Source organism: Guillardia theta, assembly GCF_000315625.1.
Source record: "Guillardia theta CCMP2712 unplaced genomic scaffold GUITHscaffold_74, whole genome shotgun sequence".
Lineage (NCBI taxonomy): Eukaryota > Cryptophyceae > Pyrenomonadales > Geminigeraceae > Guillardia > Guillardia theta.
Window position 1 is genome coordinate 291,150 of NW_005434600.1, and position 24,583 is coordinate 315,732.

Genomic DNA, 24,583 nt, shown 5'->3' on the forward strand with positions numbered 1-24,583 from the left:
CTTAAAAAACCGTCTTGTGATACTGAAAATGCTCGCCCGACTACTCCTGCTCCTGCTGCTGCTGCTGCTGCTGATGCTGCTGCTGCTGCTTCAGCTGCTGCTGCTGCTGCTGCTGCTGCTGCTGCGGCTGCTGCTGCTGCTGCTGCTGCAGCTGCTGCTGCTGCTGCTGCTGCTGCAGCTGCTGCTGCTGCTGCTGCTGCTGCAGCTGCTGCTGCTGCTGCTGCTGCTGCTGCTGCTGCTGCTGCTGCTGCTGCTGCTGCTGCTGCTCCTGCTGCTCCTGCTGCCGCTCGCTCCGTTCGAATTCTTCCTCAAAACTCTCTTCTGACGAACTCCAAGAGTTTCAATCAGGCTAGTCGCATTCCGATGTACAAAGGTTTTGCTGATCCCCGCTCTGTTGAAGAATTCCTTCGTCAGTGCAACCGCGAATTAATCGCTCAAGAGATTCCAACTCGCAAATGGGTTAAAAGCATCACGCCGTTGTTCACCAACGAAGTGATGGTGGTGATAGAACGCAAATATAAAAAGAGTCTCGAAGCAATCAACAGGCTCAAATGGGATGAATTTTCAACTCATCTTAGTTCATGTCTAGCCCCGATGCGGCAAGCCAAGAACTATCAGACTCAGCTTGATCAGCTCAAGCAGCAGCCCAACGAATCCGCCGGGCTGGGCGTACTTGACTCGCGCCACAAAACTCTTCGCCACACTCGAATCGCAAGTAGGTTGAGCTATCCTGTATTTCAACGATCAGCCACTCCGGAAATTCATCAAAGGATTTTCGCATACGCCGACGCGCACGTCTATCCACACATGGTTTACGATTTATCGCATTCAGTACGGACACGGAGAAGACATGTTGTCTCGTCTGGTCACTTTCATCACAGCTCTCCTCGACGATGGTGAACCGTTAACGTCTAAGCAGCCTAACAATCTAAGCAGCCTAACAATCCAAGAAGAAGTCCAACGGTAAAGAAAACCAGCGCAAGCCGAAGTCCGTCTGTTGTTTTTATTGTCAAGAACCGGGTCATATCAAGCCGGACTGCGAACAGTACAAGCGCCGCAAGTCGCCCTCCAGCAGGAGCGCCATGACCGGAAAAACTCATGGCGACCCAGCATAAACAGCATATTCAGCTTTTAGCTACTCTTCATGCAAAGAGAGGGGAGCCAGCCCTCTCTTACCAGGTTTCGTGCTGCCGCCTGATCGGAACGCGTCGTGCTCAACGGCCGCGTCCCTTCCTACGGGTCAACTCCATGTTTGCCCCTGCTTAGCCCTCAGCCGTAGCGGAGGCGTCGCTTCAGCTCGCCTTACTAGGTGACCCGATCTTATTCGGCTCCCCGTCAGCATCAGCTCTTCCCGAGTTCATGCTCACCAGACCGTCGCCCTGCTCGACCACGGCGCGACGATCATCATCATGTCTCAGCAGCTGTTTCGGCAGCTGGGACTCCCCGAGACTCTGCTCCAGCGTGATACTCAGTTCACCGGGCAAGTTGCGGACGATCATTAGGTGCAAACCCTCGGCTCCATCTCGCTCGCCTATCGCATCGGGCGCTTTTCTAGCAAAGATACGTTTCATATCTTGCCACATTGTTCTCAACCCCTGATCTTGTCTCTTTCAACTGTCACAACGCTGTGTACGTTCGGCGAACCCGCGAAGTGATCGTCGATTCCCCCAAAGCTCGACGCGCCCCTCCGCTTAGCTTCCGTCTCGCTCACCGATGCTGCCGCTCACGCTCTGCGCGTCGCCAATCCCAACGAGGAATGGTTCTTGTTGCACCTGCATGTCCCTACCGGCGACAGCTTCCGCCTCGGCGTCTATCGCCGATCCGCCAGCGGGCGCCCCTGCTCACCTTGCTCAAGCCCTCTCTGAGGAACTTCGCCCACGTCCTCGTCGACGATCTGCCGCAAGGCCTTCAGATCACCCGTCCCCCCCCGGGCCCAGTTTGACGCTCACATTCAGCTCAAGCCAGGGACCTTACCCATTAACTGCAGGCCATACCGCATCCTCCTTCATCTTGAAGGAGAACTCCAGGCTACCATCGCGTACATGCTCGAACACGACATCATCGAACCGTCAAATAGTGAGTTTGCCTTTCCAACGATCCACGCTCCCCAACTGATCCCAAAAGCTACCGCTTTTGCTGCGACCTTCATCGCTTAAACCAAGTCGTCTTGAATCAGCAGACCGCTGCAACTCCTCAGCAGACCGCTGCAACTCCTACCGTCGATGAGATGTTGGAAAAGATCGCCGACACCGTCCGTCAAGGCCAAGCCCGTCACAAAACCGATGAGCAGCTATGCATCACTACGCTTGATTGTTTCAAACGTTTTTGGCCAGTGTCCCTGATCGCCGATATCTCGCGTTCATCACACCGATTGGTCACTACCAATACAAGCGCCTACCATTTGCAAACAGCATATTCCAAGGATTCATCCAGCAGGTCCTTCATGATCTACCCCATACGTTTGCATACATCGACGACATCGTCTCAGGTCTTCCTCAAGAAAGAAAAAGCTCAATTCTTCCGTACCAGTGTTGACATCTCCGCGTGGTCGCTACCGACGACTACTACACAAGTCAAGATGTTTCTTGGACTAGCTTCCTATTATCGAAAGTTCATCCGCAACTTCTCGACAATAGCAGCCCCTCTGACTGACCTTCTCCGCAAGGGCGCTCAGTTTCAGTGGACTGCAGCATGAAGCAAGCTTTGACGTCTCAGCCCCTCCTGCATCACTTCGACCCGTCCCTTCCGACCGAAGTGCATTGCGACGCATCCAACGTGGGTATAGGAGGTGTACTCTTACAGCAGCTTCCCAACGCCCCCGCCCGCGTCATTGGCTACCACGCGACCGAACGAGAGTAACTTGCAATCAAGGATACCATCCTTTTCTTCAAGTTCTACTTGATAGGGACTCCATTCAAGGTCTTTACTGATCATCAAGCTCTCACGTATTTCCAGACACAGAAAGACATCAACAGCAGATTGATTCGTTGGCTTCAAACGCTCAGCGAGTTTGCAATCACCGAGTACTGTTACGTCAAAGGTTCTCAGAACGTCGTCCCCGACGCTAAGGCTCAGCCGTCAAGATGAAGTTCCCCTCTCGACTGCAGTCGCTCCTCATCACGAGCAACTCTCTCGCCAAGAGGACGGCTTCTTGCTCGCCTTCACCGTCAGCGCCTTGCAGCCTTTGCCCGACCAGATTCAAGCCGCCTATGAGACGTGCGACTTTTGTCGTCCTCTTATCCAACGTCTCCGCGCCAAGTCTTCTGTAACTTCTTTTCATCTGCATGATGAGCTTCTGTTTTATACAGATTCGTTGCGCCGCATTCGCCTGTGCATTCCGCAAGCATTGCGTCGAGAAGTTCTCTTTCGCGCCCACGACCTTCAGTCCCACCTCGGGTTTTCAAGAACCTACCTTCAGCTAGCAGCAACCGTTCATTGGCCCCAGCTTCGGAAAGACCTCGAGCTCTACATCCTGTCATGCCAGCATTGTCTTCAAGGGAAATCTTATCGCCAACGACCTATGGGTACTCCTCATTCCCATGCCGTTCCCTCGACACGCTTCGAAGTCGTCAGCCTCGACTTGCTGACCGGGCTCCCACGAACTCGAGATAAGAACGATGCAATTCTTCTTTTCATGGACGAGTTCACAGGGCGAGTTTATCTCACCCCCTGCCGTAAATCGATTACTTCTGAACAAGCTGCTCAAAAATTCATCGAAACCGTGTTTCGATCCCAAGGCCTTCTCAAGTCCTTATCAGCGACAACGCTGTCATCTTTTCGTCCAGATTCTGGAACGCGCTCAGGCTTCAAGATGCTCAACGTTCACGTGAAGCATTCGTCGCCTTTTATGCCTCAAAGCAACGGTCGACCCGAGCGTATGAACTCCGTCGTCCTCGAAGCTCTTCGTATCTACACCACGCAGTATCCTCGAGCCGATTGGGATAGGTACCTCCCCATCCTGGAAACTCACCTCGACTCAGCTGTTCGCCGTCCCATCGGTGCCATCCCTTTCGAAGTCATGTTCGGCAAACCTATCAGGACACAACTTTCTCTGCCTTCACCTGACGATCATCAGGACGAGACCCTCGACTCCATTCGTGAAGCAACCGAAGTCAGCGCCGAAGCTGCCCGAGCTGCTCTCGAAGCTGCAGCGCGTGCCACCGAAGCTCGCCTTGCGCAAGTCCGTCGTCCCTGCCGCTATCAAGTTGGAGATCTGGTTTGGCTCTCAACCGCCAACCTCAACATCCCCGACGCCGCCTCGAAGCTCAACCCTCGCTTCGTTGGTCCCTTCCGCATCCTGCCACCGGAAATTGTTTCAGACAACACCGTTCGTCTCGACGTCTCTCCTCGCTTCGCATCGATCAGAAACACCGTCATCAACATCAAGTGGCTTTGTCCGCATACAGAGCGCGACCCTGCCTATCAAGATCCCCAGCGACCACCCGAACCTCTGGCCACCAGAGACGGCTTGGAATACGAGATTGAGAGCATTCTCAGCAAACGTCGTCGCGGTCGAGGTATTCAGTACCTTGTTAAGTGGACAGGCTATGATCAAGTCAAACAATTGGCTTCCTGCTCGTGAATTGCAGCAGAAATCTTCGCGAACTCATCCGTCAATTCAAAGAACGTGAAGCTCTTCAAGCTTTACCCTCCAACGCCTTGGACTCCTCCGACTCGTCTGAAGTGGAACTTCAAATCCTGTCGTTCATCTCCTCATGGTAAGAGCGAAGGACAAAGTGGTACTAAGTTGTCAAGCGCAGATGGAGCGATGTTGTATCCATGAGGATCCGGAATCACGGATACTCGTCGGATACTCTGCCGGATATTCTCTATTTAACCGGACGCTTCCTGAGCGCCCGGCCTCTTGATTTTCCCCCACTTGCATGCACAGTGAGTGTGGTGGTTGTGCGTAGTTTACATCTCAGTAAACTTAGAGACTTCTATCTTCTGCATCTCTATCTTCTTCATCCTTACTTTGCTCGTGTCGTTGACAATCTCTGTGTTGTGTATACAACACTGCTGCTGCTGCTGCTGCTGCGGATTCCTGCCTTTCTCCCCTTCTCCTCCTTCCCGACCTCCTTGCCCTTCCTCCACGCCCTCTTCCTTCTCCGCCTCTCCCCCGATGACCTCTCCAGCTTGCTAGCCCCCCTGCAAACACGCGCGGCAGACAGGCCAGCTCTGCCGAGAGCGCAAACTCAAGTCGGACAAGTTGCAGCGGAGGAGGCGGAAGCTGAGGGCTCTGGGCGAGAGCTGCCTGGTTTGCTTATGTCTTTCCACTGGCCTTGTGTTCTTAAGGGTCAATATGAGCTGGGTCGAAGCTAGGTATCAAACACCCTCATCCCTGAGCATCTCAGTCGTGTAGCCATCATAAAGCAGGCGAGGCGATTATTCTTTATATATCTGCGGTATGTGGTGATAAACGTGGCATGGTAGCACCAATGAAGAAGAGCGTCAACCATGCCAAGCACCGACCTTGCTCTCAACCCTCGGATCCTCTAGATAGAGTGCTCTTCTCACTGACCAGGCATGCTCCTTGAGGAGATGCAAATCAACACCATACTCTGTTGTTCATGATCAACACCACCCAAGCGCGCCTCATTCACGGCATGCCCGCGGTCTTCTGCAGCTCCAGGCCCGCCCTCACACACTCACTGACAGCTCACATACGCCCGCCAGCAACCTCCGCCCCTGCTTGCCTGCTTGCCTGCTGCCCGCAAGCCACCGCACGCTCTCTCAGCGCACTACACCGGTGTCTGGGGCCTCCCCTCCCCTCCCCGAGACACCTCTCCTCGTCCTCCGCCGCTTTGTCCTCAGCTTGTCCGCATCGGCACGTCGAAACACGCCCAGGCTATACCAAGAAGCCCTCCGCTATCTCGGTCAGCTCCACGCTTCCCTCTATCCAGCCGCTGGCTTGCCCCCTCGCATCCGTCGTCGCCTCGGCCCTCGGCTTCCGCCCCCTCCGCTGACCTGCCTGACTCTCACAGTCCGTCCTGAAGTGCACGCACTGCCCGCATGGCCGACGCTCGTCGCACTTGAGCTTCCGCTGCCGGCAGAGCTGACAGGCCTCCCGCGCGTACCTCCCCTTCCCCCGCGCCCCCGCCCTCCCGGCCTCGCCCTCGGCCTTGCCGGCTGCGACGGCGTCGGCGAAGGACAAGGAGGGAGGCTGCTTGTCGTCGTCGGGCCAGGAGGTGAGCTGGTCCCAGAGGGGCATGGCGGGGAGGTCGGGGGAGTCGAGGGGGTCGAGGAGGTCGAGGTCGGGGGCGAGGTAGACGGAGAGGTCGTCGGGGGAGAGGCGGAGGAGGGAGAGGGCGTGGAGGAAGGGGGGCGGAGGATGAGGGCCGTGAGAGGGAAGGGGACTAGCTGGAGGGTTTGGAATCATCTGTATCAGACTGTGTATCGCTTGGCGGGTGTGTCGGAGAAGCTGGTTCACACAGCAAGGAGGGAGCGATCTTTTACGCTCGAGGAGCTCCAGGTAGTGGCAGCCGCAGAGGCAAAGATTTTAGTTGTCCGGGGCAGTGAAGGGTAGGTGGGGTGGGAGAGGGGTGGTAGCTAACAGGTTTTCGTAGGCTTCTATGGGCCCTATATGCCCCTGGTCCTAGGGGGCTTGGCTTGTAAAGTCACCTACAAGGTTTCAAAAGATTTTCATTGGCGGTCACTCAAATATAAGTCATTTTAATTTGAGTTTGAAACGACGCGTTCGGGTTCCCCAGATTTTGCTTTTCGAATGGGCAGGCACTACACTGAAATATACTATTCGCTCAATCGAAAAAAAAGTGGTGTAGTGTAGGGAGGGTACGTGCTGGGAGCATCAGGATGAAAGGGCAGGGGACCCCACCCCCAATCAATAGCTGAAAGAGAGTGATATCAAGAAAGTCACCGATTTTACAACACAACCGCACCGAAAGTTTACTCGCCTAGGTACTTCCCTATGACCTGAGTCAGTCAGCAGAGCAGGTCCTAGGGAATTATCACAAATAATTGTCCTCGTACTGATTTTTAACTTAACTTTGAGTAAAGGCTGTGCACGCATGTGAATTTTAAAAATCGCCCGCGTCACAATGTCCGACAACGAACCTTCGCGATCATCGTCCTCGCATGATGCTGAGAGTATGTCATCTTGCAAGTCTTCAGCCACGAAGCGATTTCTTCTTACAGATTTGTCGTCGGATTCGAAACGGGCATACATGGAAGAACAAAGGCAGAAGAAAGTGAGACGTTCCAAGGCGTGGCGTGATGCGAACAAGCAATCATCTCAACTTGCAGAGACGCCGCCCTCACCCACCTGAAATTTGATATCGGAACTGGACAGCAAGCCAATGATCCTCAATATGGACCATGAAACAAATACTCGGTGGGACAGGAAAACCGATGGTGTGCGTTTGGTGCATTTATTGCTGAAACCACCGCCTGAAATGGTTGGTTCTCTTGAAAAGATGTTCACAAAATCGACATGGCAACAACTTACCCTTCGGCAGAACAACCGACAAGATAATTTCACGAAGGAAAGTGCTGTGTTTCGTGATCCCTTGTGGTGTCCTGGTTTAGGCTTCGATGATGCTTTCCTTCGCGAGATGGGAGCAACCCCGCGTCATCCCAACCTTTCTGTTACACCTCTAGTACTCAGCAAAAAGTTCAGTGAACTCAAGACCTATATCAACGATGTTCTTCGCAGACGCAAGTCAGTTGACAATCACGATGACATGTATGAGCTTTGCGTAGTTGAACATGTTCCTTCCATTCCTGAAGTATACTCCTATCTCAGAATGGTAGAATACTGTGATCTTGAAGGAACCAACGACATCATATTGGATACATTGCGAGAAGAAGCATTGGTTGACTATGGACCTTCGAACGACATGGATTTGACAAGAACGCCATTGAACAACATGCAATCGAAGAAATCGAAACCTCACAATTCACTGTCATCATCGCAGAATTCCCAAATGCATGTGGATAACCTTGACAAGGATGTACAAACCATTCTAGATGACTTCAAGCAGATTGTGACGAAATTGAAGAGTGGCGCTGACAAGCTGAATGCTATTCAAATCGATTGAAGTCTGCTCTATTACGTGATCTCTCGCTCTGTAACATGATCTCTTCTGGACTGCACGGAGTTCACGTCGGCTTCGATGAAGTGCATATCAGTGGTTTTATGAAAGCTTATGAGTATGTTTCATCCTTCTGACATACGAGTAAATAAAAGAGAACGTATCGATTTCATATCAGCACATTCTTCCAACTCTTCGACCCTGGCACGACTCTCTCAGTTGTGGCAGATCAATACACGATGGCCGCATGTCATTCGTAATTCGATCAGCAGAATTTTCCATGATAGATTCTGGTCCAACATCTTCACCGATTACATGGTTGTCTGACGCACTGAATTCCAGACAAAGATTATGCAAGACTGCACATGCGGCTAATATCCTTGTTGTGTTTACAAGGCGACACCGGATCGGTCTCCACAAGATGCCAAAACGATTACAAGTAATCCCCAGGTACATTCAGTTTTAGGCTGCAATCCGCTGAACCGCAAATTGAAGTTCTCATGCGCCTGTGACATTGAATTTGGGTTCTTCAGATCGAAAGGAGTCAACATTCGATTACAACTTTTGTATGCAGCATCAGCCATGATGTAAAACGGCTTAGGTAAACGACCTCCATCAATCAACTTGCACAAGTTTGATTGTTTCCAAGCGAAAGAATCATGTGATGAACCCGGCGTTCGAAGAGAAATGTATAAAATCTTCATGTGGCTGTCACAAACTCCTTGCATATTAGTGCGTACATGGCTTTTCTGCAGTATTACCTGGTTGGGCAAGATATCTCCGCCAATGACAAGAAAAAATTCACATCTTGACCTCTCTCTATTCGCTAACAACACTAAAAAGACATACAGCGCAAGGAGTGACCCTTAGAATGCTGGGCCTTCACCCTCTCAACGAGAGTCGGATTTCTTTCTCATTGATTGAGATGTATTGATCATTCCCTGCTCCATAAAGCTGCTGCGCCACCTGTAGCGCACGTTCGAGGATCAGGAGAACCTGGAATCTTATCTAAGTATGCGAGCCTGCTCGTCGACTATCCTCATTGTCCGTGAATGTTCACTGTCACACTGTAGGACTGTCAGTATAGGGCTCAGCAGTGTTGCCCTGTCGGACTGTAGTAACGTGTCCTAAGGCTCTCGAAGCTCTTCGCTGAGTTCCGAAGTTCAGCACTTTCACTGACACGTCTTGTCGAGCCCCAGGTTGCATGACATTCAAATGTTCCGGCTGACAGGCATGAAATCGTCAGTGAGCTCTCGGGCAACTCCTTGCGAATAATTTTCCGATGGTTGACTGAAACTTGTTTCAGGCGGTCATTCCCCACCCCTCAATCTCCCCCACCCTCCACCCCTCCCTTTAGGATCCGAGGCTTCCCTTTACAGAACCTCCAGTGCGCGCGATCGGACAACACCACTGAGCTCCCTCATGTCTGCCACAAGCCTCCTCCTCCTCCCTCCGCCCTCCCACAACCTCCAAAGCGCCCTCTCCCTCCTCCGCCTCTCCCCCGATGACCTCTCCGTCTACCTCGCCCCCGACCTCGACCTCCTCGACCCCCTCAACTCCCCCGACCTCCCCGCCATGCCCCTCTGGGACCAGCTCACCTCCTGGCCCGACAACGACAAGCAGCAACCCGACCAGCTCCTGACCCCCTTGTCCTTCGCCGACGCCGTCGCAGCCGGAAAGGGCGAGGGCGAGGGCGAGGCCGGGAGGGCGGGGGCGCGGGGGAAGGGGAGGTACGCGCGGGAGGCTTGTCAGTTCTGCCGGCAGCGGAAGCTCAAGTGCGACGAGCGTCGGCCATGCGGGCAGTGTGTGCACTTCAGGAAGGAGTGTGTGAGTCAGGCAGGGCAGCAGAGGGGGCGGAAGCCGAGGAGACGGGTGGGGACAAAAGTCACTGTGGGGATAAGGAGCGATGAATTTGAAGACGTTGAAACCTGGGAGGTAGCAAAGAGCTTCTTGGTTTGAGTTGACCAGTCACCATCGTGTGCGTCTTGGGGTGTCAGGTCTTGCAAGAGGAGGGCGGAGATCAACATACAAATCAAGGTTTACCTGTGGTACAGAAATGAACCGAGATGGAATGATGAAGTGTGAGACTGTATCAAAGTTTAGCAGACAAACATACATGATGAAAACACATATGGTAAAGGATTGGACAGCTGATTGACGGCCGAATATCTAGCCAAGTATCCCTGTTGTTTGGACCTGTGGTTGGATACAATAATCGACTGCTTGCTGCCTCAACATCACCATCTCCATCATCATTGTCCCATTTGTCATCCACATCATCATCATCTCCTTCATTCCTTTACCATCATCGTCGTCATAATCATTCTTATCATCATAATCGTCTCCATCATCATTCTCACAACCATCATTATCACCAACACCACCATCGTAATTATCATCATTTCAACTGGACTTCATCATTATCATCATAATCGTGTCCATCATTATTCCATCTTCATCATTATCATCGGACGAATATAATCTCCATCATCATTATAACCAGCATCACCACCACCACCACCACAATTATTTCATCACCATCATCATTTTCATGATGACCACCATCATCACCAGCAGCAGCACAATTATTTCATCTCGATCATCATTTTCATGATGACCACCATCATCACCATACTCATCATCGCCGCCATCATCGTCATCATGCTTGATAGCCTAGCAGCCGAACTCCATCACTCAACAACGCAGTGATAACCACCACCTGGCGATTGATCATAGCAGGTCAGAGTTCAATGCACGGTTGATGAATCTTACCACGTGGATTCGGGAGTCCGTGATCGACCATGGCCAGTGCCCGTCACGGTTCAACTTAGATCAGACTCTGCGAAGTTGTCAGCAAACTGACGAGGGTCCCGTTGGAGGGGACTTGTTCCTGATCAGAGGATTCAGTACTAGCTAATTCCTTAGCTAAATTGATGTCAGCGTTAACGTCTTGAAGGGTGACTTTCCCTGGCGGAGGACGCCTGTGCTCAATTCCATCATCTTTGGAGTTCGCAGTCGCTGCTAAGGTGGCGAGCAGGTGAGAACGCTCTTGATGCAAGGAGTCGGCCAGAAGAATGGGACCGCACATGCGATGGAATAGCTGGAGAGCTTGGTCCGTCGTCACTCGCGAGAACATGTTGGGACTGGAAAAAACAATTTTCGAGCTTGGTAGAGGTACAACGCTGAGTTGCCTCTTCTGATCTCCGATCAAGATACTCCGCAAGGGACATCTCTCTTGTTTCGGGCCCGATGATCCGCGTTCACGATGTACGTTTCTATCCCTAGAAGTTGGAGTCGACAATCTACATGTCTGACTACTGCCGCCCCCGCCTCTGCTCAGTACTACTCGGCGTCCGCTCCTCTCAACCTCCTCCTCAGATCTCTCTTCAGTACTACTTCAGAATTAAATGCTCCTGATTCCCCTGAGCCCGAAGTACTACCGTAGATTGAGGGCCCCTTTCCGGCTGAGGGTTCTTTTCTCACCTCAGTTCCACCTCGCCAGTCGCTTCTAGAATGAATGATGATATCAGGCTAAACGCAGAGAGTCTAAGCCACATAAACACCAGCTTTGCTGCGCACACCGTGGCACACTGAGGGGAGGGCCCAGCCTGGACTCGAGGTACTACCGATGATCCATGGAAGTATCAATACTAAGCAATCGTGCCTCAGTGTAGTCGGAAACCTTCATGACCACGTCCGATCCTGCCCTGCGAACCCGGCCGGGCGTCCGACTAGTAGGCCGGGCCCGGCGGCGGTGCCAGGGGGCCAGTGCGGCCGCCGGCCCGGTCCGAGGCAGCACTGCGGCACGCGGCCGGACCAGCGGCCCGCCCATGGCGGGCCGGTGCCCCTGAGTATACAACGTTTTATGATTAAAACTTGTTATTAAAAGGTCCTTATAAAGATTAAACAATAAATATTTTACTTTGTACGAGAGTTTTATATCGATAGATTCAAATCATTTTTCATGTTCCGGTTTATCGCAAAGTTTCAAAACAAATAACAATATTTCATGAATTTGAAACTGAAATATATTTTTATTATTAAGAACATACAAATAATTGTCTTTGCTCCCACCAGTCATTGATATACCCCTACCCCCTTCATTATAAACATTTCTTTTTGATATCGTCTTGCTTGGAGATTTATCTCTATTTGATCATGGCCCAGGGCTAAAGTGTCTCACTCATGGCAGGAGGTACTACCCCTACCCTGTCAAAATGTACCCCAACCCCCTTATAAAAAGAAACACCACGAGGATGCGGCGGGGGGGAGGGCAGGAGGGCAGTGCAGAGGAAACCGTCTTCCGCAGAGGAGAGGATGGCGAAGCAGATGAGATGCGAAGATGTTAGCGAGAGAAGAGGGAGAGAAAGACTAAGTTTGAGCATGAAGTTGATGGGGAGGTTTTGATACATTAGATAGAGCATGCACCAAACAATTAGTGCGGTGGGATTTTCAATAGAAGCCAAGGTCTGGCGGCCCGCAATCGAAAGTCCCTGGACAGGGGTGTGTGTCTATCATGGACGTTCTTGTAAGATGCAGATATTGTGATAGTACTTGATGAATCCGATTGAGCCCATCACAATGTCATAGTCTTAGGGTATTCTGAAACACAGATCCGGAAGTGAGTGTACTAGTGTGGTCGAGCCAGAGTTGTCTATATTTTCAGGAATTCACTAGAAATTTGAGAAACTTTCTTCTGACACCAACGATATGAGCGTTGGAAAGTACATACACTTTTTGCTGGTTCTGATATTTCATACAAGATCGAAGGGATATATGAACAGACTCTGAACCAACCTGCCTAAGTTCGAGACCCGTGCGATAAGAGAGTACTGATCAAGGACAGCGCCAGCTACAAACTTCTCTTCAGCATGCCATCCTTTGATTTCTTGGTTGTGATGGATTTCCAAGTGACGCGTGGGGGAGATGTTGACATTGACGGGGTTCACGAGATCATTGAATTTGCCTGGTTGATGGTGGATGTGAATAGCAAGGTCGTGACGGAATCGAAGCAGACTTACGTGAAGCCAGAAATGCATCCTGTGCTCTCGGAAGGATGCGTATCCCTCACTGGGATCAGCCAAGAGATCGTTGACGGGGGATGCAAGCTGCAGGACTGCGTGTCGGAATTCAACGACTTTGTTTACAAGAACATCACTTCGCAGAACAAGGACTTCTGCATCGTGACGGACGGTGATGTGCATCTGAAACGTTGGTTGCGATCCGATGCGAAAAGGAAGAACATAAAGCTCGCCGCGCATTACGCCCGCTACGTCGACCTGCGCTCGGAGTTCATCAACCTGCACCCCAACTTTGCCGGGGCCATGAACGCGATCTCGATAGCAGATCGACTCAATGTGTATATTCCGGAAGAAGTGGACGGTGGATTGAAGATGTGTGACATCATCGGGCAAGTTGTGATCAAGATGCTCCTGGGCGGAGCTCCGATGCAGAAGACCATCACCATTCCTGATGAGTACGACCCGACAGCTGACCCCTTGTACGCGATCGGAGGGGCGAAGTACATGGAGATTTCACGAGCATTGGACTCGAGAGAGCCAGCGCTATCGATGATTGCTAGGGTGAGAGGTCTGCCATACTCCGCGGCTACCGCGGACATCGAAGAGTTCTTCAAAGGCTGTGCGATTTTGAAGGATGGGATTAACTTTGTCCTGAGCCATGGTGGGCGCCCGGCAGGAGAGGCGTTCGTGACGTTCGAGACTGAGAATGACTGCAGACGTGCGCTGATGAGAGACAGGGACCTGATGAACAAGAGATATGTGGAGGTGTACCCCAGTAGCGAAGATGAAAAGCACGTTGCTATCACGAGTGCGGTCTCCTACGCCCAGGACGATCAGAGCAGCGGGGGAGACCCTTCGACTAGTTACAAGGGAGTGGTGAAGTTGCGAGGACTGCCATACTCCATCACGGCTGACGACATCCGGAGCTTCTTTGGGCACTTGAGCATCAAGGAGGACGGGATAATCATCTGCCTGAATCGCGAGAGGAGGAACAACGGCGAGGCCTTTGTGGAGTTCACGGACGAGTACGTTGTGGACGAAGCTGTAAAGAAAGACCGGCAGATGATTGGCAGCAGATACGTGGAGGTATTCCGCTCTTCTAAAGCGGACATCGACGCGTATCACAAGGAGAAGGAGGCCGGGCCCTCGTCGCAGAGGTACACCATGTCAGCCAACGGAGAGTTCTTCCTGAAGATGCGAGGGCTGCCCTTCTCGATCAGAGAGCCTCAGCTCATGGAGTTCTTCCAAAAGGCCGACGTCACTCCCATCGGGATCTGCCTTGTGTACAATAGTCGAGATTATCCCACCGGGGAGGCCTTCGTCGAGTTTGCCACTGGGCAGGACTTGATGGTGGGTTGACCTGCTCCTCTCCTCCTGCGATCTGACCTTTCCCAACAGAAAGGGCTGACGTTGCATCGAGAGAATATTGGTCACCGCTACGTGGAGCTGTTCAGGACGACAAGAACAGCTGCTATGTACGCGCTTCGCATGCCCTTCTATCCTCCTGGCCCCCCTGCTCCTCCTCCTGCTATGATGAGTCACGCGCCATACTACGATCTTGGAGGCTATGATATGCCACAGGTAGGCCAACACTTGTGTCGCACTCTTGCTCCCTTGTGTTCAGTTTTCTCCCTCCCCTCCTCCTCGATCTCTCATCCTCCCCCCGCTCTGTCTCCCGCTCTCTCTCCCTCCCTCTCCCCCCCCCCCCTCTCTCCCTTCCTTCCTCCCTCTCCCTTGCAATATCTACATTCACAGTCTCCTATTTCTCCTCCTCTCCTTCCCTATCTCACTCTTTCCTCTTGCTTCACAGGCCATGCCGCCGATGCCGCATGCGATGGGAATGCATGCTCCTTACAATCCCATGGGTATGGACCCGACGGGAATGCAGGGGATGATGGGGATGGACATGAGCGGCATGGCCATGGCTGGCATGCCGGCGATGAACGGGTACATGACTGGGATGCCCTCAAACGCGGGCTGCGTCAAGATCCGAGGGCTCCCTTACCGAGCGACAGTCAACGACATCGCCGACTTCTTCAACGGGTTTGCCTTCAACCGAGAGACGATTCAGATCAGCATGGGGTACGACGGGCGGTCGACGGGAGAAGGTTGGATTACGTTTGACACGCCGGAGGAAGCGAGTCGGGCAGTCTCGATGAGGAACGGGCAGAACATTGGGAACCGGTACGTGGAGCTTTACATGGTCTGATTCAGCTGGTGGCTAGCTGGAGCAGGAAGGTGGGAGGGACTGCAAGGCGAGGGGGATGAAGGGTGAAGGAGGGAGGTGAGGGGAAGATGAGTCGACGGAGCCTGGCGCACAAAAGCATGGCAACAAGGTAGTCAAAAAAAACTGACAAGATGAAGTTCATAAATATATTCATTACGACAACAAGAGTTAGGCATGTACATGCGTTATCATTGCAACATACAGCTTTCAAGGAAAACTTGCAGTATCTGTACATCTTTGCTCATTTGAGGTGGTCAAGGACGATTTCATTACTCCTCACACTTCGAGAATGTTGCAACCAAATGCGTTGGACTTCCAACTACATACCTGCCCGCCTGCCGGCATCTGCCGCTGGTTCTAGCATTGTCCATCCTGTTCCCCCGGGTCTTCTGTCTCCATCTCCCTCATCCCTCCCTCTCTGTCTCTCTCCTTCTACCATTATCTGTCCCTAGCACGTTCCGTTTCCTCCACTGCTCTTGTAGTCGTCTAGATTTCTCTGTCATCTCTCCCATCTTTTCAACTCTTGACCCCTCTCCTTCTTCCGTACCTTTCTCTGCTCATTCGCTGACCCAGCTCTCTCCCTTACACCTTTCCCCCCTATCTCTCCTGTTCGCGTCTGCTACAATTCCCTCCTCCCTCTTCCTCCTCCCTCTCTCTCTCCCCTCCCTTCTCTCCCCTCCCCGCTCGTACACCCCTCCTCCTTCCTTCATCCTCTCTTTCCCCTTCACCCTTCCCCTCCCTCCCTCCTCCTACCCTCTCCACTTCCTTCTCTCCTCCACTTTCCTGCCATCCTCCTCCTCCTCCTCCTCCTCCTCCTCCTCCTCCTCCTTCTCCCACCCTCCTGCTCCCCCCCACTTGGTTCGGCCCTCCACCTTTCCCACGTGTTCCACCCCTACCCCCTGAGATTCCATCCTTTCTACTAACCAAGGTAGGGTACTTGAGACTCGAACAACAACACCCACCCTCCATATGAAAGAGTTTCTTGGGGGATTAGGGGGGTACTGAAGGGATACATTCCTTTTTTTTTCTTTCTTTAGTCAGGAGGCTCCCTCCTACCCTCCTGCTGCCTGGGAGGCGGGGGGGTACTTGGGGGTTTCATAAACGGCATGGAGCACAAGGGCAGCAAGCTCTCATAGCGCAGTTGGTAGCGCGTCGCTCTGATAAGGCGAAGGTCATCGGTTCGAGCCCGGTTGAGAGCACGCGGAGCTTAATCTTTTGCTCTCGTACATTTCAGTTGGAACCGGATTGAACCATCTACCCAAGTGAGTTATGTAACTTGCGGCCTTCGGGCCAGAATTCAGTTTTGTCCCTCCGTCACGGTCCGAGTTTCCACCCTCCGGCATTCGGGCCCCGGCCGGACTGTACGGTCAGCCACTCACTACCCTCAGAGATGACTCAGGCTTGGAGTGCGCTTTCAAGGGCCCGTGACTTTTCAGTCAACCCTGAGTAGCAACAAGACTTTACATATGAACACGTCCAAGACTAGCTTGCCTCCCTTGCCTCTCCCGCTTACTGTACACTCAAACAATGTGACCCCCTCCGAGTCTCGCGGCTGCCCGGCCCACCGCTCTCCTCCTCTTCCTCACTGACTCTCCTCAGCAGCTGCACTTTCCTCCTCCTCTGCCTTGAGCGCGTCATCCTCTCCCTCGTTCAGCAGCAGCGCGTTGCTCTCAGTCCTACCAGACAGTCAAGCAGGCAGGTCAAGTCAGCGCTAGGTACCTCTTGTGCCGGCTCTTCCTGGCCGAGGAGAGAGGAGAGGCTTCTGCTCGAGTGTCAGAGACAAGGGAAGGGCAGTCGAGTGAGGGAGAGGAGAGGAAGGGCCGAAGGGCGGAATGGGGGGGGGGGGGTGGGGGGGGAAGGCAAGAGGGGTGAAGGGGAGAGAGGACAAGGGTGAGGGAGAGAGGAGGGGTGGGGTGGAGGAGGGGAGGGACGGAGGGAGGCAGGGAGGAAGAGAGAGGAAAAGGGGGAAAACCTGGACTCAATGAAAGTCCTCGTGAGAAGGAGTTCCTTCTCGGAAGGAAACGAGCACTCCTGGAGGAGAAACTTCAGGGATGGGGCGGGAGGGGCAGGAAGGGGAGCAGGAGGAGCAGGAGGACAGGAGGAGCAGGAGGACAGGAGGAGCAGGAGGACAGGAGGAGCAGGAGAAAGAAAGGGGGGAAAGGAGGAAGGGGCACAAGGGCAGGAGCAAGGCGACACCTTGGAGACTCTGAATACTTGAGGTCGGCATCCCCAGATGCATGTGGGGACCTGAGCAGAAGGTGAGGAAAGCAAAGTGGAAGGGTGGAGGGTGAAGAGAGCCAGGGAGCAGCAGAGGGAGCGGGAGGAGAGGAGAAGTAGAGGGATGGAAGAGGAGGGGGAGAAGGAGACGAGAGATGGTGGAGGGGAAAAGGGACGGTGAAGGAGGGGGGAGGGGAACAGAGGAGGGGAACAGAGGAGGGGAACAGAGGAGGGGAACAGAGGAGGAGAAGGGAGGAAGAGAAGGGAGGGGAAGCAGGAGGATGACTGACTTTTCTCTGTACCCCGGGATCGGGGAGGACGGGGCAGTCTTGTAGGCTCTTTCGCCATTGAACGGCTTCAGGAGGCTCTCTGCGGAGGAGAGGGACTGCGCGCTGACTGAAGCATGCAAGGAAGGGATGAGCGACTCCTGGTCAGGTCGACGAGGATGCTGAGAAGGAGGGAGGGGCAGCGGAGACGGAGGGAGAGGAAGAAGAGGGAATGAGAGGAGGAGGACGAGGACGAGGACGAGGAGGACCAGGACCGGGACCAGGACCAGGACGAGGAGGAGGAAGGGAAATTGGGAGAGAGAGGGAGGAACAAGTCAGCAACGACAACCTCAGCAGTCTCCTTCTTCTAATCTCACCTGATCCAACCTTGCTGCTTTCTTCCTTGAGCCAATCTTGATAGGAGGAGACAGAGTGTTGGCACATTCAACTCCCTCCAGCTTCTTCTCTGCCCCTTGCTGACTGTCCCCTGCACCGCCGTCAACACTTGTCCCCCCTCCCGCTGCTCCCCGACCTGACTCTCTTCCTCTGCTCTCGGTCTCGGACTTGTCCAGCTGCGCGCTGGAGCTTTCTGGATCGTCCGAGCTGAACTCCAGCCTTCTTGACCTCCCTCCTCGCTCATCTCGCCCTGTCACTCCCCATCACTTGCCCAGCAGGGGAGCATGAAGACAACCTGTCAAGTGCGGATCGCTGGAGGCCCGGACGGAGCAGTACGTCAACTTCGTTTCCTCCTCCTCTCCCTCCTGCGGGGAGGTACCCCTGCGATGTCTTGAGACGAAGAGTGAGGAGCGAGGAGGCGCGGGGGCGGAGAGAGGAAGGGAAGGGAAGGGAGGGAGGCAGGCAGGGAGGGAGGGAGGGAGGCAGGCAGGCAGGCAGGGATGGAGGCAGGCAGGCAGGCAGGGATGGAGGCAGGCAGGCAGGCAGGCAGGGAGGGAGGGAGGGAGGGAGGGAGGGAGGGAGGCAGGGATGGATGGAGGGAGGCAGGCAGGGAGAGAGGGAGGCAGGCAGGCAGGGAGGGAGGGAGGCAGGGAGGGAGGCAGGGAGGGAGGCAGGGAGGGAGGCAGGGAGGGAGGGAGGGAGGGAGGGAGGGAGGGAGGGAAACAAAGCAAAGACTCACCTCTCCTCATTCTTCTCCCCTCTTTCCTCCTCTCCGTTCTCCTGCCCCTCCTCCTCTCTCTCTCCCACATCCTCCGACTCGACGACCACAATCGTCACCTCCCCCGCCCCCTTGCTCAGAGTGTCCGCGTGCCTCGTGTGACCGTTGAGGCAAGGGCGAGCCTCCTCCTGCCTGCTTCCTTCCTCCAACCTGCTCCATCCTCGTCAGCAGAGCGGCGAGAGGTAGCATGCGCATTACCCGTCAGAGGGGAGGACATCGATGAGGACGCACTGCTTGATCTGGCAACGGCACATGGGGCAGGGCTGGTGCCGCACGATGACCTACAAGCATAACCATGAGCACTGATTCATCCTATTCCCTCCCCGTTTCCTTGATCCCTCCCTCTTCTCTTTCTTCCTTCCTCATCCTCCTTCCCCTCCTCGTATCCTCCCATTGTTTTCTCTCTCCCCCTCTTCGTCTTCATCCTTGCTCGTTCCTTTGAACTGGTCGAATCCGATCCATCGTCCTCAACCTCCTCACTGCAGCCCTGATCCCCAGTACACGTCTCATCCTTCCACTTTGCTTCCCCTGCCTCCTGCCTCCTGCCTCCTAGTCGTTGTCTTTCACCTGTCGAGCGCAGTCGAAGCAGCAGCATGCATGGCCGCACTCGAGGAAAACCGTCTCGCTCTTTTGCTCCCAACAGATGATGCATGGGTGACCCTCGGGAGGGGAAGCGTCCTCCAACCTCTTGGTTGGTACATACCCCTCCCTGCAGCACAGCTCCTCCTCGTCAAAGGTCTCGTTCTGAGAGGAACTTGGTCAACATAACATCTGCTCGCAAACTTGTCGTTTCATCACCTCGAAGGGCCGACGGTAGAGATCATCTCCAATCTGAATGAGGATCTGAAACAACCCACCGTCGTCATTTCATGCGGCACCTCTTCTCCTGTCCTGTCCTGTCCTGTCCTGTCCTGTCCTGTCCTGTCCTGTCCTGTCCTGTCCTGTCCCCGCTCCCCGCTCCACTTCTCTGCTCTCTTGTCTTTTCGTCGTTTTGCTTATACTCATCTCATGTCTTCTCTTCTCTTCTCTTCTCTCTGCTCCTCTCCTCTCCTCTTCTCTCTTCTCGCACCTTCGGCTTCTCCCCATCAAAAGCCGTGGCAGCCTCCTCCAAGTTCTCCATCTCCGCCATTCGCTCGATCTCGTTGTTGTTGGACAACTGCGTGCCCAGTCGATTGATCTGACAAACAGTTATTACAAAGAGACGGCAGGCCATGGAAGAAGAAACAAACACAACTCCAAGACAAAAAATCAAAACAACTGACCACTTCCTCGGAGAAGAAAACAACCCAGATCTCTATCACACAGAAATAGGCGAACATGACGATGAGCGGAGCGATGAAGGCCTGAAGCAAGTCAGCCAGACAGCTGGGGAGGCGGACGAAGGAGTCGTGGTACTGACGTATGCTGAAGAGGAATCCCCCTCCAAGTAGTTCGCCAGGTGCACCAGTGCTATCGAGGTGCAGATCGCAGCAAAGATCGCAAACGACCAGATCGCCTGGGGAGAGGGTGAGCAAGAGCAACTGGTGGAGTCTTCCACGTACAACGAGCAAGACGGGATGGGCGTAAGTGCGAAGGTTGACGTATCTGCCATGGTTCAACAGCTTCATGCAAGCCATGCATGGCAACAGTATGGACAACAACAGAGCCACTCCACAGAAGATTCCTGATAACAAGTTCACAGATCTCCCCACCTCCTCCTCGCGGAAGTTGGTACCTGTTGCTAGCCACACAGGCCAGAAGACTGCCGACCAGGTCCATTCCAAGACTCCGTCAAGCTTCAAGGAGATGAAGAGAGTGCACAGGAGCTGGAGCTCTATCACCGACGATTGCTTCTTGAAGTCCCGAGCACTCATTGCATCGTTGAGATTCTTGATTGCCGTGTGCAGGATGATCAACATCACAACCAGCTGCAGCCAGACCGGAGACGCGATCACTCTGTACCACCAGTCGATCACTCCGTCAAGTCTCAGCGAGAAGAGGATGAAGAACAGGGCTCGCAAGAGCCCGTTGCAGCAGTCGTTCTTGGCCATGATCCTCTTATACACAACGTTCACCAGCGTCGCCCTCTCTCTCTGGGACAGCAAGATCATCGCCGGGATGATGGAGAAGATCTGCTGCACAATGAGAGGAACGAAAACGCCGAGGAACGTGATGGGATCGTTCTCGCATCTCGCGCGCCGGTAGCAAGGGTTGTCTTTCAATTTCACCAAGAGGAGGACAGAGAACGCGAGGAAGAACGGCATCTTCAGCTGCAGCATCTTCTCGATCTTAGGGTACATCGCGTGAATATCCGGCATCATTCCAATGGGCAACCTCCCAGCAATCCACGTGGCAGCGCCAAGCTCAAAGAGTCTGCTGTTCGACGTCCAGGGCTACATGATTGCTGTTGGAGATGTTGTCTTGCTTATGAGTCCATGGGCTCTCTTGCGCATCATCGTTCACTGGCGAGTCTCACGCATATCTGCCAGGAGGAGATGTTCAGAGATGGAGTCAACATCTACCATCGTGGGTTGACATCATGCAGGGCAGCTGAGCACTAAAGAGAATAAACCAACAAGGGCATTTAGATGTACGCAAGAAGCAGCGCGAGATGGAGAAAAGAAATGTCTGACTATCGATGGTACGAGCATCATATTCAAGTGCATGCAGAGACTTGCGTAAGCACATCACATGCATACAGGCGTGTCCAAAGAGAGACTTTGCAGAGGACAAGGAGGAACCTCTATCGACCCTTTCGCCCCCTCGTATGGGGAGGAAGGACAGGGGGGCATGAGAAACAAAGTGGGATTGAAGAGACAAGACATGATGAGAAGAATAACCATCATATCATAAATGAGGGCATAGCCAAACTCGACCCGACCAAGAGGTCATCATTGCTCTAGGAGGGAGATGGATAGTCAGGTGCGCATTGATTGCGGAAGGCGAGTGGAAGACAAGACATGGATCATGAGGCGAAGATCAGAGCAAGAGCATGATGTGTGTCTTTTGACTTTCTCTCCACCATCGCCCCTGCATCGCGAGCTGAATGCAAACGAAAGCGCATCAGGACATATCGACATCGCAAGCCGGGGCTGGAAAGAAGCACCAGAGGAGGTGGGGTTATCTTTCATAGGTGCATAGGGGTACTCGTTGACATGGAGGGTTGCTATGGAATAAGGGGGTAGGGGTACGAGAAAGTTGTTCTGCCAACGGGTAGGGTACGACTCGACGAAACGAAATTCCATATCAAGGGTGGGTACTTTACTATGGGTAGGGCGGTGAATTTGGTGGGGTATGGAAATTCCATAACATCACCGGTGGTGTACGGAAAAACATTTTTGAAGAACAAATCAGGGGTGGATGTGCAAAAGGTCACTTTAGACCGGTCCTTTTCCCTCAAAAATTGTGAAGCACCGGGTCATGATAGGCAACAAAATCAATTAAAACAAGGGGTACTTGTAAAAATCTGATGGTACTACCGGTACTATTTCTATTTCTCGGATCTTCAGAAAGGTAGGGTCAGTCGAATACGACTAGTATCAAAGGGGGGTGGGTGTAATGTCTTGTGAAAGGGGGTGGTAAAACTTGAGTATGGACAAGGGTGGGGTACACCATGTGAGGCAGGGTGAAGGGGTCCAATCATCAGCTTTAACATGCTGGCACTGACTGACAATCCGGCCTTGAACCGGCGGCGGCCCGGCGCGGCCCGGCATCGGAACTTCGGAAGCCGGGCCGGCGGGCCGGGGGAGGGCCGGGCTACACTTTAGTCACAAGTCCGACTGCCGGAGGAGAGTGACCGTACGGTGACCTGTGGCATCTCTTCAAAGGCATTTCTTCAAAGTGTTCAACCACAAACTTTCATGGCATCTCCCACTCAGTTTCAACTTGGGCCCGGACTGATATCACTTTATTGAATCAGCATGATCTAGTTAGAGCATGTTGCGGGTCTGCCTTACTCATTCTGAGCCTCCAAGGCCATTCACTTGGAACTTCCGTACTTTGACTGGATGAGGGCGAACAGGGCTCGCAGGCCCATGGCCTCTCCTCCTTCCGGCCTGCCCGGCCTGGACGCCGTGTTGAAGGCCATGAAGTCCATGTGGACCCAGTCCGTTCCCGCCGTGACAAACTTCTGGAGGTAGAGAGCTGCTGTAATCGCTCCCCCGTATCCGCTCCCCTCAGCCACGTTCTTCATGTCGGCGATCCTGGAGGCAAGGGACTTGGCGTATCCCTTGAAGAGGGGTAAGCGCCATACCAGGTCGTTCTCCTTCTCGCTCAAGGAGCAGAGCTCGGACCCGAGCTCCTCGTTGTTGCAGAACACAGCTGGGACGTCTGTTCCCAGGGCCACACGTCCTGCTCCCGTCAGGGTAGCGGCGTCGATGAGCAGCTCAGGCTTCTCCTCACACGCAGCGACGAGCGCATCAGCCATCACCAGCCGGCCCTCCGCGTCGGTATTGCCGATCTCAGTCGTCATGCCGTTCCTGGCCACCAGGATGTCACCAGGGCGGAAGGAGACGGCATCCACGTTGTTTTCAGCAGCAGCGATCAGGACTCGGAGCCTCACGTTCAGTTTGAGCCGCATGATCATGTGGGCGAGGCCAAGGACAAGCGCCGAACCTCCCATGTCCTTCTTCATCTGCCGCATCCCCGACGCCGGCTTGATGTCCAGCCCTCCCGTGTCGAACGTGATGCCTTTCCCCACCAGCGTCACCTTGGGGTCACTCTCCTTCCCCCACCGCAGGTCGATCAGTCTTGGCGCGTGCTTCCCTGGGGGCGTCGCCCGTCCCACGGCATGGATCTGCGGGTAGTTCTGTCGCAGCAGGTCGTCTCCTACCACCGCCGTGACCTTCCCGCCGTACATGGACGCGAGCTTCCTCGCCGCACTCTCGAGGTCGCCGGGTGCCATGTCCTCAGCAGGAGTGCTGATGAGATCTCGGGTCAGGAAGATGGCGCTGGCTGCCGTCAGGACGTAGTCCTCGTTGCATCCTGAGGGCCACACCAGCTTCTCGAAGCCAAGCTTCTCCTCTCCCTCGCTCTCCTTCCTCTTCTTCGACTTGTACACGTCGAACTTGTAACATCCCAGCGCCCATGCCAGAGCGATCTTATCGTCCTCAACCCCGGCGGAGGAGACGATCTTGTAAGGTCCTGACCCCCTGGGCAGGGCGGAGGGGAGCCCGGCGAAGGAGAGCCATTCTCCGAAGCCATCATCGCCCACTATCACAATCACCTTCCTGCCCAAGCATTTCAGCGCCAATTGGTCCGCATCTCGTACCAACGACGTTCACTCACTCAATGGAGAGGTCGGGATTCGGGATCACGATATGCTTGCCAACGTCGGCCTCGCTCGCAGTAAACTGGACAAGGGGGAGGAGGAGGAGGAGGAGGAGGAGGAGGAGAGGGAGAGAGAGGGGGGGGGGGGGGGGGAAAAGGAGGCGTCGAGGAGGGAGTGGGGAAGGCAGCGCGACAACCCACCTGGATAAGGGAGTGCCTCTTCTCTCTATTTTCATTCAGATTGTTGTCACGGTTGAAAGTTATCGTCCCGCTAATAGGTTAGCAATGAATCTCCGGTTTTGGGGTATCACACCGTGGACCGGCATGATCGCAGAAATGCCTCCCGGCAGTGCTCCCACTAAGGGCGCGGCGGACCCTTA

The 24,583-nt window shown here is 53.9% G+C and overlaps 6 protein-coding genes and 1 non-coding gene across 7 annotated transcripts in view; 4 read left to right on the forward strand and 3 right to left on the reverse strand.

Annotated features, from left to right (window-relative positions):
• Positions 1-4,292, forward strand: part of GUITHDRAFT_154392 (hypothetical protein) — a gene marked incomplete at its 3' end in the record, with an annotated part of 22,052 nt that extends 17,760 nt beyond the window's left edge. Inside the window, exon 3 of the mRNA XM_005826524.1 lies at positions 4,261-4,292. The remainder of the gene's footprint in view (positions 1-4,260) is intronic.
• Positions 4,293-5,848: 1,556 nt separating this feature from the next.
• Positions 5,849-6,379, reverse strand: GUITHDRAFT_114331 (hypothetical protein; the record flags this gene model as incomplete). Its single annotated transcript, XM_005826525.1, has 1 exon — positions 5,849-6,379. One exon carries the CDS (start codon positions 6,377-6,379, stop codon positions 5,849-5,851), a length of 531 nt encoding a protein of 176 aa, XP_005826582.1.
• Positions 6,380-7,412: 1,033 nt separating this feature from the next.
• Positions 7,413-8,057, forward strand: GUITHDRAFT_114332 (hypothetical protein; the record flags this gene model as incomplete). Its single annotated transcript, XM_005826526.1, has 1 exon — positions 7,413-8,057. One exon carries the CDS (start codon positions 7,413-7,415, stop codon positions 8,055-8,057), a length of 645 nt encoding a protein of 214 aa, XP_005826583.1.
• A 5,567-nt stretch (positions 8,058-13,624) lies between these two features.
• Positions 13,625-14,182, forward strand: GUITHDRAFT_54250 (hypothetical protein; the record flags this gene model as incomplete). Its single annotated transcript, XM_005826527.1, has 1 exon — positions 13,625-14,182. A coding segment is annotated over one exon (558 nt), but the record flags the coding sequence as incomplete, so codon positions are not given.
• A 2,243-nt stretch (positions 14,183-16,425) lies between these two features.
• Positions 16,426-16,498, forward strand: GUITHDRAFT_t86. Its single transcript has one exon. It is a non-coding gene; the product is annotated as a tRNA-Ile (tRNA).
• A 1,634-nt stretch (positions 16,499-18,132) lies between these two features.
• On the reverse strand, positions 18,133-21,256 carry GUITHDRAFT_114334 (hypothetical protein; the record flags this gene model as incomplete). Its single annotated transcript, XM_005826528.1, has 12 exons — positions 18,133-18,269; positions 18,315-18,428; positions 18,474-18,559; positions 18,918-19,106; positions 19,155-19,237; positions 19,524-19,700; positions 19,755-19,799; positions 20,026-20,133; positions 20,219-20,299; positions 20,356-20,451; positions 20,498-20,619; positions 20,671-21,256. 12 exons carry the CDS (start codon positions 21,254-21,256, stop codon positions 18,133-18,135), a joined length of 1,824 nt encoding a protein of 607 aa, XP_005826585.1.
• A 1,658-nt stretch (positions 21,257-22,914) lies between these two features.
• Positions 22,915-24,583, reverse strand: part of GUITHDRAFT_114335 (hypothetical protein) — a gene marked incomplete at both ends in the record, with an annotated part of 2,427 nt that continues 758 nt past the window's right edge. The window contains 2 exons of the mRNA XM_005826529.1: positions 22,915-24,163; positions 24,222-24,286. Of these exons, the coding sequence (XP_005826586.1) occupies positions 22,915-24,163; positions 24,222-24,286 (1,314 nt within the window). The remainder of the gene's footprint in view (positions 24,164-24,221; positions 24,287-24,583) is intronic.